This window comes from Rousettus aegyptiacus, unplaced genomic scaffold, assembly GCF_014176215.1.
Source record: "Rousettus aegyptiacus isolate mRouAeg1 unplaced genomic scaffold, mRouAeg1.p scaffold_m13_p_1, whole genome shotgun sequence".
Taxonomy (NCBI): Eukaryota; Metazoa; Chordata; class Mammalia; order Chiroptera; family Pteropodidae; genus Rousettus; species Rousettus aegyptiacus.
Genome location: NW_023416284.1, coordinates 9836188 through 9852292, shown reverse-complemented (window position 1 = coordinate 9852292; position 16105 = coordinate 9836188). Strand labels below are relative to the sequence as shown.

At 53.6% G+C, this 16105-nt stretch overlaps 1 protein-coding gene across 1 annotated transcript in view; it reads right to left on the bottom strand.

The window, feature by feature from the left end:
• Positions 1 to 284: 284 nt before the first annotated feature.
• The window catches only part of PADI3 (peptidyl arginine deiminase 3), a 28839-nt gene continuing 13018 nt past the window's right edge, over positions 285 to 16105 (bottom strand). Inside the window, exons 4-16 of the mRNA XM_016128420.2 lie at positions 15926 to 15987; positions 14256 to 14373; positions 13821 to 13946; positions 12351 to 12529; positions 12029 to 12132; positions 11819 to 11930; positions 9997 to 10104; positions 8713 to 8864; positions 7310 to 7454; positions 7099 to 7201; positions 4367 to 4446; positions 3086 to 3211; positions 285 to 1355 (exon numbers count right to left, since the gene is read on the bottom strand). Of these exons, the coding sequence (XP_015983906.2) occupies positions 1122 to 1355; positions 3086 to 3211; positions 4367 to 4446; positions 7099 to 7201; positions 7310 to 7454; positions 8713 to 8864; positions 9997 to 10104; positions 11819 to 11930; positions 12029 to 12132; positions 12351 to 12529; positions 13821 to 13946; positions 14256 to 14373; positions 15926 to 15987 (1649 nt within the window). The 3' untranslated portion in view covers positions 285 to 1121. The remainder of the gene's footprint in view (positions 1356 to 3085; positions 3212 to 4366; positions 4447 to 7098; positions 7202 to 7309; positions 7455 to 8712; positions 8865 to 9996; positions 10105 to 11818; positions 11931 to 12028; positions 12133 to 12350; positions 12530 to 13820; positions 13947 to 14255; positions 14374 to 15925; positions 15988 to 16105) is intronic.

The window sequence follows — 16105 nt, the reverse complement described above, 5'->3', positions numbered from 1 at the left end:
AAATGCTTCAGCTGCAAGAAACTCTTCTCTCTTGCTATTGTGTTATAATCCCAAAGGAGGGCCAAGATTAGACTCAAACCATTTGTGTTTCTGTAGATTTATTAGCCAGTGATGGGAACACAATGGGATCCATACAGAACACATACGTAACTCACATACACCTGAAGGAAACCACCCGCTCCTTCCCCATTCCCCCTGCACTCAGAGCGGTTCATTCCCAGAACTGTCCTGGGGAAACCTGGCCCCCGTAGGCACCCCTGCTCCTGAGGCATAGCAAGATATGGAAACACTGACCAGAGGTCAACAGAAAGCCTAAGACCGATCCTGCTGGGAGCTTCCCCTCCCTCGGAGAGAGGCCCCGAGTTCCACAAAGCCCCCTATGCATTATGAGGGATGCCTTCGCCCTCGCACCCACAGTCTTCCCAATCTCCAGGAATTTCCCAGATACGTTCATCTCCAAGAAATTCCAAGAGGTTTGCAGACAAAGCCGGACTTCTGAACGTCAGATAATGGAGAATTTATAAGGCTAAGGGACAACTATCGTTTCTCCAACATGCGCTGAGAAGCACCTGCTATGCTGAAAGCTCATTCCGGCACTGGGTGGGGTAGAGAGTTCAAGATCAGGTCAGGAGCTTGGCAGGTGGAATGATGCTCCCACCTTGAGCTAAGTGGACCCCTAGCTCCTTCCATGCAGAGTGAGAGGCAATCAGACTGAAGCAGAATCACGGGTCCTTCCTCCATTAGGGCACACAGGCCAAACGGGCAGATGAGATGCACAGATGTTGCTAGACCCCAAAGTGAATTTGGTCCCGAATGGAGGATTCGGGGTGGGGATGTTTGGAGGAGTCCCCATGAGTCATGTTTATCTACATGAGAGGCCACAGGAAATGAGGTCCTCCTTCTTGGCAGGCCAAGAGGAATCAAGCCTAAGAACCAAATGGGTTGCAGGTGAGGAGCGAACGCTTCTAGGAAAAAGGCTTCTGAGAGGGACAGGTTACCCTCGGCATTCCATCTGGAAACTTGGGGGTCCCTCGACACTTATTATTCGGGGGCCTGTCTTAGCCTCCACCACCTGGGCCAATGTCCCACCCCAGGAGGAGAAGATGGAGGGAGGGGCGGGCTCAGGGCACCATGTGCCACCACTTGAAGGAGAAGGGTTGGCGGCGCACGTTGGTGCCACAGTGCACCTCCCCGTGCAGCATGTGGTACGGAGTGAAGTCGTCGATGAAGGTGCAGTGGAGGCCCAGGGGCTCCAGCAGCGACCGCACCTTCTCCTCCAGGCAGCAGCGGCCGTTGACGATGGGCCCGAAGGGCTTGGGGATGCCCAGGTGCTTGCCCAGCACCAGCATGTTCACCTGCAAAGAAGGGTGCTGCCACGTCAGGGGCGGCACTTCATCATCGGCTCCCACCCCGACGCCTCCACTAGACCTGGTAGGAAATGAGTTTGTCTCTTAGGCAGCCTTGAAAATAGCTACTCGCCCTTTCATGCAGGAACGGGGGTTGGTAAGAACTCTAGCCTGCTGTGCAGTCCTATGGGAGCGTCCACAGAGCTCGCAATAATGTATCTCGCTGGTGGCTGCCCTCCTTATTGGTGGATTGTGGTGATTGCCATGTTTGTGCTACAGAATCCCCACCTCCTAGGCTATAGCTGAGTGGAGCAGGGTAGACATCTGACCCAAGCTGGACCAATCAGATTCTCTCTCTTGGGTATTTGAAGCTGATAGGGCAAAAGAGTAAGTCAATCTCTGCCCATGTATGTATCTATAACGCGTGGCCATATTCATATTTGTCCCCAGGGACAGAGAAGCAAAAGAAGCCAAGCTGGAGTTGGGGGGCGGGGAGGGAAGAGGGAGGAAATAAATAAAAAGATAGACACAGAAACAAGAGACAGTTACAGGCCCTCTGAAGCCCCCTCTGTAGCCCTCAGCTTCCATAGTATCCTTATATTAAATCTCCATCTCTGGCTGAAGCCAGTTTGGGTGGCCCTCTATGTTTCCTGCAAACACAGGAATCTGAACGCATGCACAAGCTTCTGGGGGCACATACATGATTGCAGGGCAGCCTTAAACATGCAGGAAGGAAGGGGAGTGATGAGAGGCTTTGCCGGTGGGGAAATCGAGGAGGACGAAAGGTTTGCTAGAAGGGGGAAGGAAAGATGGATGGGGATGAAGCAATGGTGGTGTGAACGGGCTTCCTGCAAGGCTCAGATGATGGGTGAGCTGAGTTCCTCCGGATGATGGCGAGGGGATGCAGGTGGGGAGGGGAGCTGGGTGATCTCCAGCAGCGCGACTCGAAGTGTGGTCCTCTGATAGCAGCATCACGGTGCTGGTTAGAATGGTAGCAGCATCTCAGGCCCTGACTCAGACCTGCTGAATCAAACCCCGTGGGTGGGGCCCCAGTGGTCCAGGTGTTCCAGATGCAAGTTCAAGTTTTAAGAGCACCAGAGGCAAAACGCTTGGGGCTTACTCAAAGGCTGCTTCTTCCAGGAAGCCCTTTTGCATCTCCAGTTCTGCCTCTTAGGCTGGAAGTGCTTTGATCCACCTTGAAACGGCCACATCACTTTCTTATACAAAATAGATCATCGGGTCAGGTGCTCGGAGAGGGGAAGAGTTTCTCCCTCTCCGGATTAGATGGGAAGCTCCTTAAGAGCACAGTGCAGCCTTCGCCATCTTTGTACCTCCTACAGGGTATCCTAATATATGAGGGATGGATGAATGACAGCAAGCCTGAAGAAAGGGAGCAGAACAGCCACCTGAGCCCCGAGCTGATGCTGCATCTTTACATGCACGACCTAATGTAACCATCTGTTCACTCCGCAAATATCAAGCTGGTCCCTGAGAAGAGGGACGGGTTCTTCCCTGATGGCCCATGAGCAAGAGACTTAGCCAATGTGCATCCATAGTGACCATAACAGTCAACCAACGAGAGGCCTTACTGCTGGCCCCATGGAACCCCTGATTCTCCCTCTCACCCCACCAGCCAACACAGTCCTAAACGCGGCAGTGACCAAGCACCTTGCCCTTCTGGGTAGGAGAGGCTTGGAGGCTAATTTGGTGAAACCTTAAGTCACAGATGGTGGTCTCACCAAGTCAGGGAAGAAGGCCACCGCCTTTCTCTTCTCGGTTTTGAAGAGCTGGGGGATGTCCACGATGTCCCGCTCGGTCAGGCCCAGCTCCCGCTTCAGCACCTCCCGGTTCCAGTCGATGCAGCTCTGCAGGTGGGGGAGGGGTGTTGGAGGCCCCAAGGGGTCACGCCTGGTTACGGAGAGGCGGGCTGCCCAAGTACCCATGGATCAAATCTCCACGCAAACCTTATCTTTCTGTCCTTTTGTCAAAATATATTTGTCCTGTGTCCCGCTCCTCACAGTCCTATCCCACTAGCTGGGCTCTGAATGAGAGTGTTCCAGAAGGTTCTAGTTTTCACCGGCTTTTCTTCTCTAGATCCTTCACTCCCTAGGGGATCGCCTTCAGTTCATGATGTAAGCACCATCTAGCACTGAGAACTCCCCAATTTCCATCTCCCGACCTGCCTTCCGTCTTCACTCTGGGCCAGCCCTCCCGTCTCCTCCGGCTCCCTTCCTCCTCCACGGTACAGGCATCGTCCCCGATCAAATCCTGATTGGGTTCAGCCAACAGGGGCATTGGCAGGAAGTGGGGGGCTGGTAGGAGAATTCAGTGAGTATTTGTTCCCCCAGCTCCCTGTGGATTGGCCGTAAAGGTCGCAGCTCCCATCTCAGGCCCTCTTTCCACAGTGTCCTCTCCAGGTTCCAGTACGAACTCCCTTCCCTAATTCCTTCTGGCGCGACCTTGTTGATTTCCTCAAATGCTGCTGGTGCCTTTGTAAACAGTCCCTTGATTAAGCTTTTCTACAGTTATTCAGCTTGAGGTGCCATATATTTCCCGCTGGGACCTACTGTCTCTACCCCCAACCTCTGCCATGCTACAATGATGTAGTGTCAACACAGCAGCAGAGAGATTCGTTCAAAGCCAAAGTCAGATCAGGTTTCTCCTCAGCTCAAACCCCTCAGGGGCCTCCAGTCTCACGCAGAGCCACATCCAACATCCTACCGATGCCCTACAAGGCCTCACGTGACCCCATTGGCCTCCTGGCTCATCCTCGTACACTCCAAGCCCCACTGTTCTACCTCAGGGCCATCGTTCATGCTTTCTCTCTGCCCGGAATGCCTGTCCCCCTCACGTACACATGGCTTACCCCTCATTTCTCTTGGGTCAAAGGAGGGGGTTAGAGCCCTTCTGTCTGGGCCTGTTCTAGCCTGAGCTTTCGTGAGCCAGGAGCCTCAGGCTTCCTTTCCCATCCCTGCCCCCAGCCCTGCCCACCTTCTACTCACAGCCCATGGCCCTTGTACCTGCACAAACTTATTATAGCTGATGAGGTTTTCATTGGAGAGGACCTGGTTGATGGAGATGGTGTTGACCCGCACATTGCCTGTGAAGGAGAGAGAGAGACGTAAAGGGAGGGGCAGGAACAGCACCAGCACTGAGGGCCACCTGCTCTGGGAAGCAGCCAGGCAGAGGCCAAGTTCATAGCTACTGGTCTTGCTGAGTCGGCAGCTCTCTGGCCTTGGGGCATTGGTAGGCACCACCCAGCAGAGCTCAGCTTGGTCACTATGCAAGTCTGGGTGTGTGAGGAGTGGGAGGGGCAGGGGACCACAGTGCTATGGACTTTAGACCTTTACTCGAATTCATTGGCACTGGTAATTTATTTTATTGGCATTTTATCGACCCTCTCCCCTAAGGGCATTGGGTGATGATTCCTCTTCTTTCGCCTAGTGGTGTCAGGGCTGGGCCACCCACCTGCCCACCAGTGCCAGCCCTGGTGGACACCATTGCACCCTATCCCTGCCCTCCAAGAGGTGAAGCATGGAGCTCCCTGGAGGTCTGGCTCCCTGTCTGCTTGATGGGGCGTCTCTGGAGACAGAGCTAGACAGGGAAGGGAGGTTAAAGCCAACAGCCCACAGTCTTCACAGCTGTCATTTGTTCAGCTCTTACCACGTGCAGACCCTGAGTTCAGCGCTCTGTGTTCAGTAACCCATTTAACCCTCACTGCGACCCCACAAGTTTGGGTTGCATTATTATATCTACTTTATACATGAAGGAATTGAGGCTCAGAGAGATAAAAGACTTGACCAAGGACTTATAGCTAGGGAATGGGGGGCTTAGGATCAAACCCAAGCCCAGTGCTCACAAAGGGCCTCAGACTTTGACCAAAGGAAAAGAGACAGCTCTCCAGACCCAGCTGCCCCTCTGCAGGCTGGGCGTCCCCTCCACCCCAGCTGGGGTCAGACAGCTGGGGTCTAGTCCCAGCTCCACTGCACTCTTGCCGAGGCCTCTGGGCCAGCAACTTCCCCTCATTCTTGGGCGTGAAGTGGGTGACAGTGCTCCTCCCAGGCCCTCATGAGGGCAAATGAGATGAGGGGCGTGGAGCACAGAGCCTGGGCCGGGCACACAATAGGTGACTACTGAGGTGCACTGGGCCTCCCTGGTCACTGCCCTGGGTGTCAGCTCACCAGAACAGCTTGGTGGCTCTGTGTGGCCTAAAAACTGTGAGTGTCCCCCACTTTCCTTTCTAGCTGGGTGGTTGAAAAAACTGTTCAGACTCTTTCTGGGCCTCATTCACTGTAAACCTGGTACTTCTGGGAAAGATGACGATGGCTTTCCCCTGCCTGGTACATAAAATTTGGATGTGAGGATTTTTAAGGTCTGATCTGGGCTCAGAGGAGGCTGGTCAGTCCCTCCGGGAGCACTGGGGTTGGAGGACGCTGTATTTCTTGCACTTTTTGGCTGGGGACCTACGGGTTGTGCTGGGAGAAGCGTGAAGGTAGAGAATGGAGAGAAAGGGGTGTCGGAAGTGATCCGTGGGAGCTTCTAAGTTCTGCAGAAGTTTTTCCTCTCGCGATAGGTTTGGTCCAGGGAATCATTTACTTCCCGTAAGGCCTAGGAAATCTACCATCCTGCAGGCAAAGGGTCTCTACCCTGACACCCCTCCCCAGGTCCCCGTCAGAGAGGAAGGGTCCTCTAGGCTTCATGGTAGGGATGGGATTTGAGAGCCACCCCAGCAAGCGCACCCACCTACTCCAGCCCCAACCAGCAACCTTCCCCGCAAGAAAGAAGTACCATTAAAGCTACTAAAATGTAAGCTTTTTCTTTCTCTTGCCCTGTCATGGTGTTTATTTACTTAGTTGATGTCGAGCTCCCTGGGGCATGAGGTATAGACCCTAACAGTGAAGGGAGCCCCTGCTGGGACTTGGCGCATGCGCACAGCCCGCCACAAGCTGCCGGACCTTTCTCCTTCCCACAGACCCCCACCCCAAGCAGTGGCAAACAGGTGATCAGCAAGGGTATTGTAGCCTCTGCATTGGGATGTGCCAGATACCCAGATCAGGGGTATGCGAAAGGCTCAACCCTACAAAATTGCCCACCACGTGCCCCATGGTGCTGCCAGCCCAAGACAGGGACGACTGATACTAGGTCCTGCCCTGAGATGCTTAGGGGCAGGTGGGCCCAGCCCTCTCCACACCAGGCTCCAGCTGGGGGTAGAGGGCTGTAGCAGAGGCAGGGAGCCTGGGACTGGGGTCCCAGGGGATGGAAGAGTGAGCAAAGGAAACTCAACCCCAGGAGGCAGCAGGGGCAAGACTGTTCTTGGGGCCTTTCATGAACTCAGGCTCCAAGTCCCCAAGGGACGCTCCATTGATCAATCAGATTCACCCACAAAGCACAAATTGTTAAGAATTTCAAGACAATGACTGTGGAGCATTAAACTCCAAACAAAGGGCCCTCCTGAGCCAAGGGGCCTGTGCGATTCTGTTGGTCGCATGCCCATGACACTGGCCATGCCTCCACTCTGTCCATGCCCGGCCCGAGCTCATCGTCCACCACAGTGCTCCCTGCCAGCTCTTCCCCAGCCATGGGCAATGGTGGCTGGGGGAGCAAGGCGTGCCGTGGCAGGAGTAGAGGTTCCTGAATTTGGGGGGGACAGCCCTGCCTTAAAATTCGCCATCCCTCTCTCAAGCCATGATGTGTCTCGTTTTAGGTGAGGGGGTTGGAAAGCTGTCATGAGGGACACAGCACTGGTACCCACCAACGAGCCCTTCAAACAGGAGGGCCCTGCCATGGCCCCACTTCCGCTTTTCCTGGAAGAGCTTGAAGCAGGTACCGGGACTGGCCAGGAGCATCCGGAAGCCCTGTGTGGAGAGAGCAGACTCAGCCGAAGTCCCTGGCCTCAGCCTGGCTCCCTGGAGCCCATGCCCCAACCCAGATGCCAGGGACAGTCGTGTCACCTAAATCCTTACCTTCCCATCCGGGGCAGGAACGAAGCTCAGAAACTCGTCCACGTGGCCCACGGCCAACCAGTCCACGAACAGCTCCACAGGGGGCTGCACCCTCTGCGCATGAAGGAAGTCCCGCACCACCTGGGTGACTCTGCGGCCACTTGACCTGAGGCCCAAGGGATTTTTTTTAAAAAGTTGCTTAACTAAAAAAATCTATGCAGAAATGGAATAACAAGAGCTCAAGATTTCTGCAACATCTACCAAAACAACAACAACAACCCATGCATTGCTTTTGTAAGCAGGAAAGATAATAAAATGGCTATATTTTAAAAGTCCACTCAAGGTGAGTTCTCAATGAGGCAGATGCAGGACAGGTCAATGATACGAGTCAGTGACCCCAGCCCCAGGTCTTAAATTCTCAGAACCACCCTCAGACCCCATCCTCACATTCTCCAAGAGACTGATTTCACCCCTATATTCCATCCCTCATGGCCAGGTGGTTCCTCCTTGAGTTTATCTTACATTTCTCTGGCTGCGGCCTCACCTTCCAGCACATCAGCCGGAGAGAGATGGACAAGGCCACCCCCTGAGGGGCCTCCCAGCCCTAGCATTTTATGGTCATTAATTTAAACCCCATTCTTTTTTGCCTTCTGAGAAAGGATCTAATGGCTTAGCTCAAACTTCTTCCTTCTGTGGGATCATGCGTTTGAGGGCAGTTAGTCCCTCCAAAGGTTCTTGATTCATCAGTTCTTCGATACCGAGCCTGTTTTAACTGTTTTGCTGAATTTGGTTGGCTCTATGTTTCGGTCTATTTCACAGCAGATAACATTACCATATACTTTCTTTTCCATCGGTTTCCAGGTGTCACGGGATGAATAAGACAATCTATTACTCTGTGTTTGTGTGTGTTACTGTCATCTCACTTTTCATGTCCTGTACCTCCCTTCTCCTGCTCTTAGGAAAAGATCTGATATTAGTTATTTACCTCATAGTATGAACAAGCTTTAACCTAGATGAAATTTCTCCCAGTACTATTGAAACTTAAAGCTTTTTCTTCTGTAACTATTCATTGACAGCAAGACCTATTTACTTTCTGAATCGGAAGACCTAAATCTAGTCATAACTTTGCGCATTGTGTGACTTTCCAGGTCGCTCGCTTCCTCTGGGCCAACCTGTAAGCTGAAAGGGTGGGACCGAATGACCCCTGAGGACCCTGCTTGCTCTAGCCTTCTCGTATTCCCCGAGGGAAGTGCGGACAGTGTCTGGCGGACAGCCTACCACCCCACTACCACCACACCCAATTTCGGCGCACCTTCCTTCCGGTTCTCTTTGAGGAGTGGCACAGCCCCTCACCACCCCCCAGCCGCCATCGCCATGCCCACCCTCAGCCTCCACCCAGGAACACCCCTCCCTGCTCCTCTCACCCAGGCAGGTTGCCTCCAATGAGGATCCTCCCCAGGGGGTACTCTCTCCCGTTGGCCACCACTGGGGGGCTGACCTCCAGGTTCCCGAAGGAGTCTAAGCCACACACAGAGCTGTCTTGGGGTTCCCGAGTCACATAGCCAAAATCCGGACCCTGATGGGAGAAACTGAGTCAGGCTGGTGGAGCAGGGTCAGGGGAGGCTGCTCACCAGAAAGAGCTTGAATGGAGTTGCTGTGCTCTGAGCTCCTTAAAGAGGGGGCAGGAAAGGCTGCCCATTCTTCAGATGGAAATACTAAGCCAAGGCAGGGATCTGACCTATTCGATAATTCTTGCATGCAGGGGCCCGAGATGGGAAACACACAGGCCCTTTGACCCTGGTAACATGTTAGAACATGTTATTCCCCATGGCCACAGGGAAATAGCACAGAGGGCCCCGGTTGCTCCTGCACTCCCCATTAGACTCAGAGACCGAGGCCGTGGCCATCCCCTTACTCTCTGCTCCACCTTTCTGCCAAGTCCAGCAAGGGCAGGCATCTGGCTGCTCTTGATCCCTGGGGCACCAAGAGGCTGGTGGTGATGGCTCTCAAGCCTTGGTCTCTCAAATCTGGAAAAGGGGAGGACTCCCACGGCCACCTCTCAGAAGGAACTTAAGAGATGGGAGCCCTTCCCATCCACGTGATCCAGCGGTCGGTCGGAGGCCTTCCTTCCATTCTCTATGGCATCAGGGGAGTCTCCCTTCTCTCCTTTCGGGGGTTCATCGAGACACCCTCTTTATTTTATTCCCGATAATAATACCAGCTAACTGTGCTGGATGCTCCCTTGGTATAGACGTAGAGACGCCTCACGAACACCTCGGGCCAGGGTTATGATATCATTTTTACTAATGAGGAAACTGAGGCTCAGAGAGGAGAGGTGACTCATGCAAGGTCACACAGCATGTGAGTGACAGAGCTGGGTTGTTCTCACTCCAGAGCATGTGTTCTTAACAGCTTCCCCCATCTGGGGCCACCAGATTTAGTAAATAAAAACACAGGAGGCCCAGTTAACTTTGAATTTCAGCAAAACAACACATATATTTTAATATCAGCATGTCCCATGCAATGATTGGGACAACATACTTATACCTAAAAGGTACTCTTTGCTTATTTGAAATTTAAATTTAAATGGGCATCTCCTATATTTTACCTACTTCTGTCCCCAAAGAGCATGTTCACGGTGCTACCCTCTGTACGCCACACCCCCAGCGTGGCCCTCAGGGCTGAGCTGTGTGGCCTGGGCCACTCACCAGTATCCTTTTGTAGGGGAAGTCCTGCAGTTCTCCATTCCTCGGGGAGTCGAAGACCACAGGGAAGGTCTTGTGTGGCGCCTGGACGTAGCCCAGCTCCATCTCATCCTGCGAACGAGAGAGATGCCCAGCTGTGGACGGTCAACAATTTCTCCAGCTTGCTTGGCACTGAGCGCTTCAGGGAGGACTTGTCACAGAAGTTCTCTGTCTCGGGGAACTTTGCCCTTAAGGGTGAAGGGGGCAGGGTCGTGACAGCTGCTGGCTGGAAGAGGGGCTGGAGCCTCAGAGAGGGGTGTGCAGTCGCCTAGCGTCACACAGTAAGACAGGCTAGGAATGAGCGAGAACAGGGATGTGACCTTGGGCATGTCCCCAGGCTGGATCAGGAAGGAGTGGACACAGGGAAGGCCGCAGTGTCGCCCGAGTTGGACCGGCAGGCTGCTGGGCATCGGCTAGCACCTCTGGCCTGTACGTGTGGTCATGAAGGGTCGATGGCTGGACAGAGCTAAAGGCACCTGAGCAGGTACAGATCTGCCTCCTTCTCAGACCCATAAACGTGTCCAGGTTAATTCTGACCCTTCTGGTCCTGGAGGCAAAGATGGCCCAGCGTTGACAAGCTCCACACCCAGTGAGAAGCTCACTATTACGTGCCTGGCCCTGCCCTTTACAAATATTAACTCCCTTAACGCTCACGCCTATGCAGAGGCACTGCCATTATTATTACCTCATGTTACGGGTGAGGAAAATGAGGAACAGAGAGGTCTAGTTATTTGTCCGCGGGCACACATCCCATCAGCAGCACAGCAGGATCCGAACTCAGGTCATCTCACTCCAGGGTCTTGCCCTGAACCGCCTAATTGGATGACTTCCAGCTGTGAAAGCTCCTTAGCCTGGCATTCAAGGTCTCCCACCTCAATTATTGCTCTCCATGGACCTTGGCCTTGGCCAAAGACAGCACATGACACTCTTTCTCATGCCTCCCACCTCCAGCCCTTTGCCAGAACCACCATCTACTGAGTCCCAGTATGGCCATTACCGCCTCTTTGGCCCACAGGATTGGCCTGGTCGAGAGCCCCTCGGGAGGGTAATAACAGGAAGTTGTCGAGAAGATGGAATGACACTATGGTAATGGCACATGGCCTGCCAGTAAGCACTTGCTAAATGGCAAAAATCATTATCCCCCCATTTTCCAAATCTGGTCCAACTGAGATGCCCTTATTCCTGGATGTCATCACTGATCCCCCAGACAGAAGTGACATCACCAGCCTCCAAATCCACCTAGGACTTTGGCGGTACCCCTGCTACATCTTAGATTGCAAGAGTGGGGATTTTTATCACAGTAATTCACCGCATCGGGGCTTCTCGGCCTCAGCACTATCGACATTTGGGACCAGATCATTCTTTGCTGTGGGGACTGTCCTGTGCACAGTCAGATGTTAGCAGCATCCCTGGCCTCTAACCACTAAAAGGCAGTAACACCACACCACTCTTGGTGTGACAAGCAAAAATGTCTCCAGAGACTGCCAAATGTCTCTTGGGGGACCAAACCGCATCCCGTTGAGAACCACTGGTCCCGGCTGCTGAGGCGGGGAGTGTGTGCCCATCCGGGTGCCGAGCCCAGATCCCGGGGGCGAACGGGTGTTGAATGCAGTGTCAGCGTGCACCTGGGTCTTCGGAAAGTTCTGGAGAGAGTGGGCAAGCTCTAGGTCTACAATTAGAAAGAGCAGCTCCCTGGGGAGGATTATCACAGCGCCAGGTGCTCCTGAATGTCCCCAGCAGCGCCTCCGGGCTCCCCCGGCTGGGCGCCACCAAGGGGCCGTGGTACCTGGATCCAGCGATCATTGCGGTTCTCAGCCTGTGGGCAGATGGTCAGCTTGCAGCCGGCCTTCCTGGCCAGCTCCGCCACTGCGTCCACAAAACACATGTTGTTCTTCACACTGTGGACACGCCCAGGGAGAGCGGCTCAGGATAGGGACAGGCCTGAGGCCAGAGGGATCACCAGGGTCAGAAGGACCCCCAGTGCCCCCAGGCTCACCTGCACACATACACCTCCAGGGGCGGCAGGGTGCTGGGTGTCATAATCCAGGGCGCCACGCGAAACACCACGGTGTCAGTGAAGATCGGGGACTCGGAGAAATCCTGCAGGAGAGGAGCAGTGGGGACCAGGCGCTGGCCTCAGAATCCAGACGCCTGAGCAAGTCAAGGACCCAGTGACCCTGATGAACCACTTCATCCCTTAGTTTCTAGAGAGGAACCAGAGGGATGGTTGAGAAGCCTGGGGTCTCTCTCACCGGTGGTGCCTGTCTCTCCCAGGAATGGAGCCCTTTCGTCACCCTCTCTGCCTGGCCACCCCCTACCTCATTGGAGTCGTCCAGCAGGGTGACGTGGAAGGAGACGAGCCCCGTGAAGCCAGCGTCAGGGAAGGAGAGGCCCTCCACAAAGAAGTGCTCCTCGTCCCCGTGGGAGCGGGGCACCTCGTAGGACAGCTTGTCTCGGCCCAGCGCGTGCCTGTAGGACTCGCAGGAGTCCTCGGGACCTGGGAGGGGATGGAAGGGGCAGCCGTGACTCCCTGGTGGAGCTGGCGAGCGTGAGGCATGCAGGAGAGAGCTGCGTGACCTCGCCAAAAAATGCAAGCGGAACAATTCCTGCTTCCCACTGGCAAAGGAAGAAAGATGCTTAATACCCAGCGTGGGCACAGCTGCGGGAGGGGGGCAGTGGGGAGGACAAGGTGGCAGCCCCTAACAAAGTAACGTCTGCCCCTAACCAGCACTGCCACTGTTAGGTATCTTTCCTACAAAATACGAATGCAAGGGCATTCGCTGGTTGTTCTTTCATTGAACAAATATTTATTTACTGAGCACCTACCCATTAGGTACCTGGGAGGCACAGCTCTGGACTCAGGATCCAGCCTGTAAGCAAGGTCCCTGCCCCCCAGAAACCTATACTGTGAAATCAAAACTCCGCAGACAACCATACGCTGCACAAGTTACAGACCTCCATGCTTCGGAACACTGTGCGGATGTGGAAAAGAACGAAACAGAATTAAATAAACACACAGGAAGTCATGTGGGATCTGTAACTCAGTGAAGGAAACAGGTTGGAAAGCAGGCTGTGTGCACACCACACACACACACTCATTTAGTGTGTAAAGAAAAAAGTTGGGAAGAACACATACCAAGTCGTTAACAGAGAACACATTTTAAGAGAAAGGTTCCAGGGGACGGACAGAGGACTCTCAATTTTTTACTCTGTGTACTTCCATACTGTTTGATCCTTTGAAAAATGAGCATCTTATCACTTTTATACATTTATTTTTTTGAAGGTATTTTATATTCTTGCTTGTACCTGTGATAATGGCGTTGTGGCTATGTGAAGCAATAGATAATTTTGTTTTTTATTTTCTTCAGGGAGATGCACACTGAATTTTGTAGGGACAGTATCCATGGTGTCTGGGACTGGCTCAAAAATATTTCAGCAAACGGAACGGGATGAGTGAAGCAAAGGGGGTAGCTGTTGGATCCCAGTGGTTGACCTCCGGGGAGTTGTTACACTGTCCTCTCTACTTTTGGGTATGATTAAAATTTTTGGTAATAAAAATTTCTAAACATGCTTAAAATGTATTTCAAAAATTCATCCATTGACTAAAACAAGCTCAGGCCATGGCTGTGCTAGAGATGCCAGCCGACCAGACGCAGAGCATCTGACTCTTCCTGCTCTGGTCCCCAAGGCCGCCCCAGAACCCAAGCTGGGCCTGCCCACAGCCCAAGGTGGGGAACCAGGCCCCTTGGCAGTGGGGTGGGGGGGCGGAGGGGTGGGCACGAACTCACCGCAGGCGTGGAAGACCCGCACCCTCTTGGCGTCATAGCTGGAGGTGTGGAGGACAAGTCTGTGGTCATCGAAGAGGGCAGCGGGACCCTGAGTCCGCAGAACCATGACCGACATGTCTTCCAGGTCTGTGGAGCCAGACAGAAGCTGTTAGGAAAGGGCCTGGCACACGGCAGGTGCTCAAATAACGTTAGCATCCTCTGCTCCACAGGGTGAGAGAGGTAAGTCAGCTCATTTCCAGAGCTGGCAATGAGGATGCTGGGAGGGGCAGCTGCCAGTCCGAGGCAAGTTTTGAGGAACTCGAGGTGTGTCCAGGAGCTGGAACTGTGGCCCTGAGCTCTGCCTACAGAGTCACCCCCGTGGGTCAGAGTCCCTGCCAGGTACCTGAATGGTGACCCTGGACACCCAGGGACATGGGCTACCCCGGCTCCCCTCACCTTGCAGACAGCGCACACACTGGTCACAGTTGTCCTGGTCATCACAGGTCGGATCGTCCCTGTCACAGTTCACCAGCAGGATGGCTCCATACCCCCTGGGCCCCCAGACCCACTGGCGCTGCCAACGACAAAGCCGAGCTGGTGATGGGGGGCTGGGAGCTGGCTGGTGCCTCCCTCTCCCATGACCTCTTGGCCAGCTTCCTAACCCCGCCTCCTCCCCTTCACCCGACCCTGTGAGGAAGGTCCACGCTCCCTGAAGCATATCCTGCTCAAAGAATGGCAATGGCTCTCCACCTCCCACAGCATCAAGTTCAGACTAACAGCGGTCTCGCACAGCTGTGTGTGGTGCGTCTCCAGCCAACCTCCTCTTTCTCAATAGGCAACCTCCTGACCCTAGACCCGTCCCTCCCGGCCTTGACACCTGCTGTTTCCGCCACACGGAATGCCCTCTCTCTTGCATGCCCCGTTAGAGCCCAGCTCAAGTGGATGCCCTCCCGGGAGGTCTTCCTTGCTCGCCCAGCCCCCTTCGACTTTCTCCTCTGAACCACCACTGCATCAAGTGCCACCACGATTCAGGCCCAAGTTCTTTATCGGTTTCATACTCGATAGAGTTCCTTTTCACTTAGATCAGGGGGTCGGCACACTACGGCCCACCACTGCCTGTTTCTGTGAATCGAGTTTTACTGGAGCACAGCCGTGTCCATTTGTTTACACAGCGACATAGGATAGCTCTTTCACACTACAGCGGCAGAACTGAGTAGCTGCAACAGAGACCACACAACTAGAAAAGCCTAAAATATTTACTACTTTGCTTTTTTTAAAAAAATTATCTTTTTTACTAGCATTTTTTAAATTTCATTTTATCATTAGTTTCGAGGGTCAGAGCACATTGGTTAGACGCACATAGTTTACGAAGCGACGCCGCTGATTGCTTTTTGTCTCCTCTGGCTCTCCACCTGGCCCCTGGCCTTCACACTACCGCCGACTGCGTTCCCCGGCCGCGCTCCCCACCCGCATGACCCTCTATCAACTACCGATCTGTACTTCCTCAGCCCCTTCCTCCTTTCCACCAGCCCCTCAACCCCCACCCCTTCCGGCCATCACCAGATTGTCCTCTACATTTGTGAGTCTGTCTTTTATTGTTAGTTTGTTCGTTCTGTTCCTTAGATTCCACATATAAGTGAAATCACGTGGTATTTATCTTTCTCTGACTTATCTCGCCCAGCATAATAACGCCTAGGTCCATTCATCTCTTCGCAAATCATAGGATTTCATTTTTTTTTAATAGCTGAGTAATATTCCATTGTATATATGAACCATAACTTCTTTATCCAATTATCTGTTGATGAGCATTTAGGTTGCTTCCATAGCTTTACTACTTTGCTTTTAGAGAGAAAGTGTGTCCACCCCTAACCTAGATTAAAAGTCCAGGGGGACTTTTCCCCACAAAGCAAGGCCTAGCCCAGGGCTGGGCACATGTGTGCTTGATAAATCGTGGTGATGATTTTCTCCTAGTGAAAGAAGGTCCCCAGCCATGCCTGGTTGGCTCCTCCGACCTTGGCATCAGCGAGGAGGCAGGGGATACCTGTAATGACCTCATCCTTCTTAACTCCACCCAGGGCAGTGCCAAACTCTACACCCCTTTCTGGCCCCAGGCCAAGGTGCCCTACCTTGTCCACGAAGCTCCTGTTCTCCCTGCCCTCACAGTTCAGGTCACAATCCAGAGCGACGTCTGCAAGGAGAGGGCAGAGGGTAAGTGACCATGGGGTTCCCAGGAGCCCAGCCCCGGCCTGTGGCCTCCACCTTCTAGCCTCCATCTCGGGGCCTTTCTGAGGCTGGACAAATGGAAG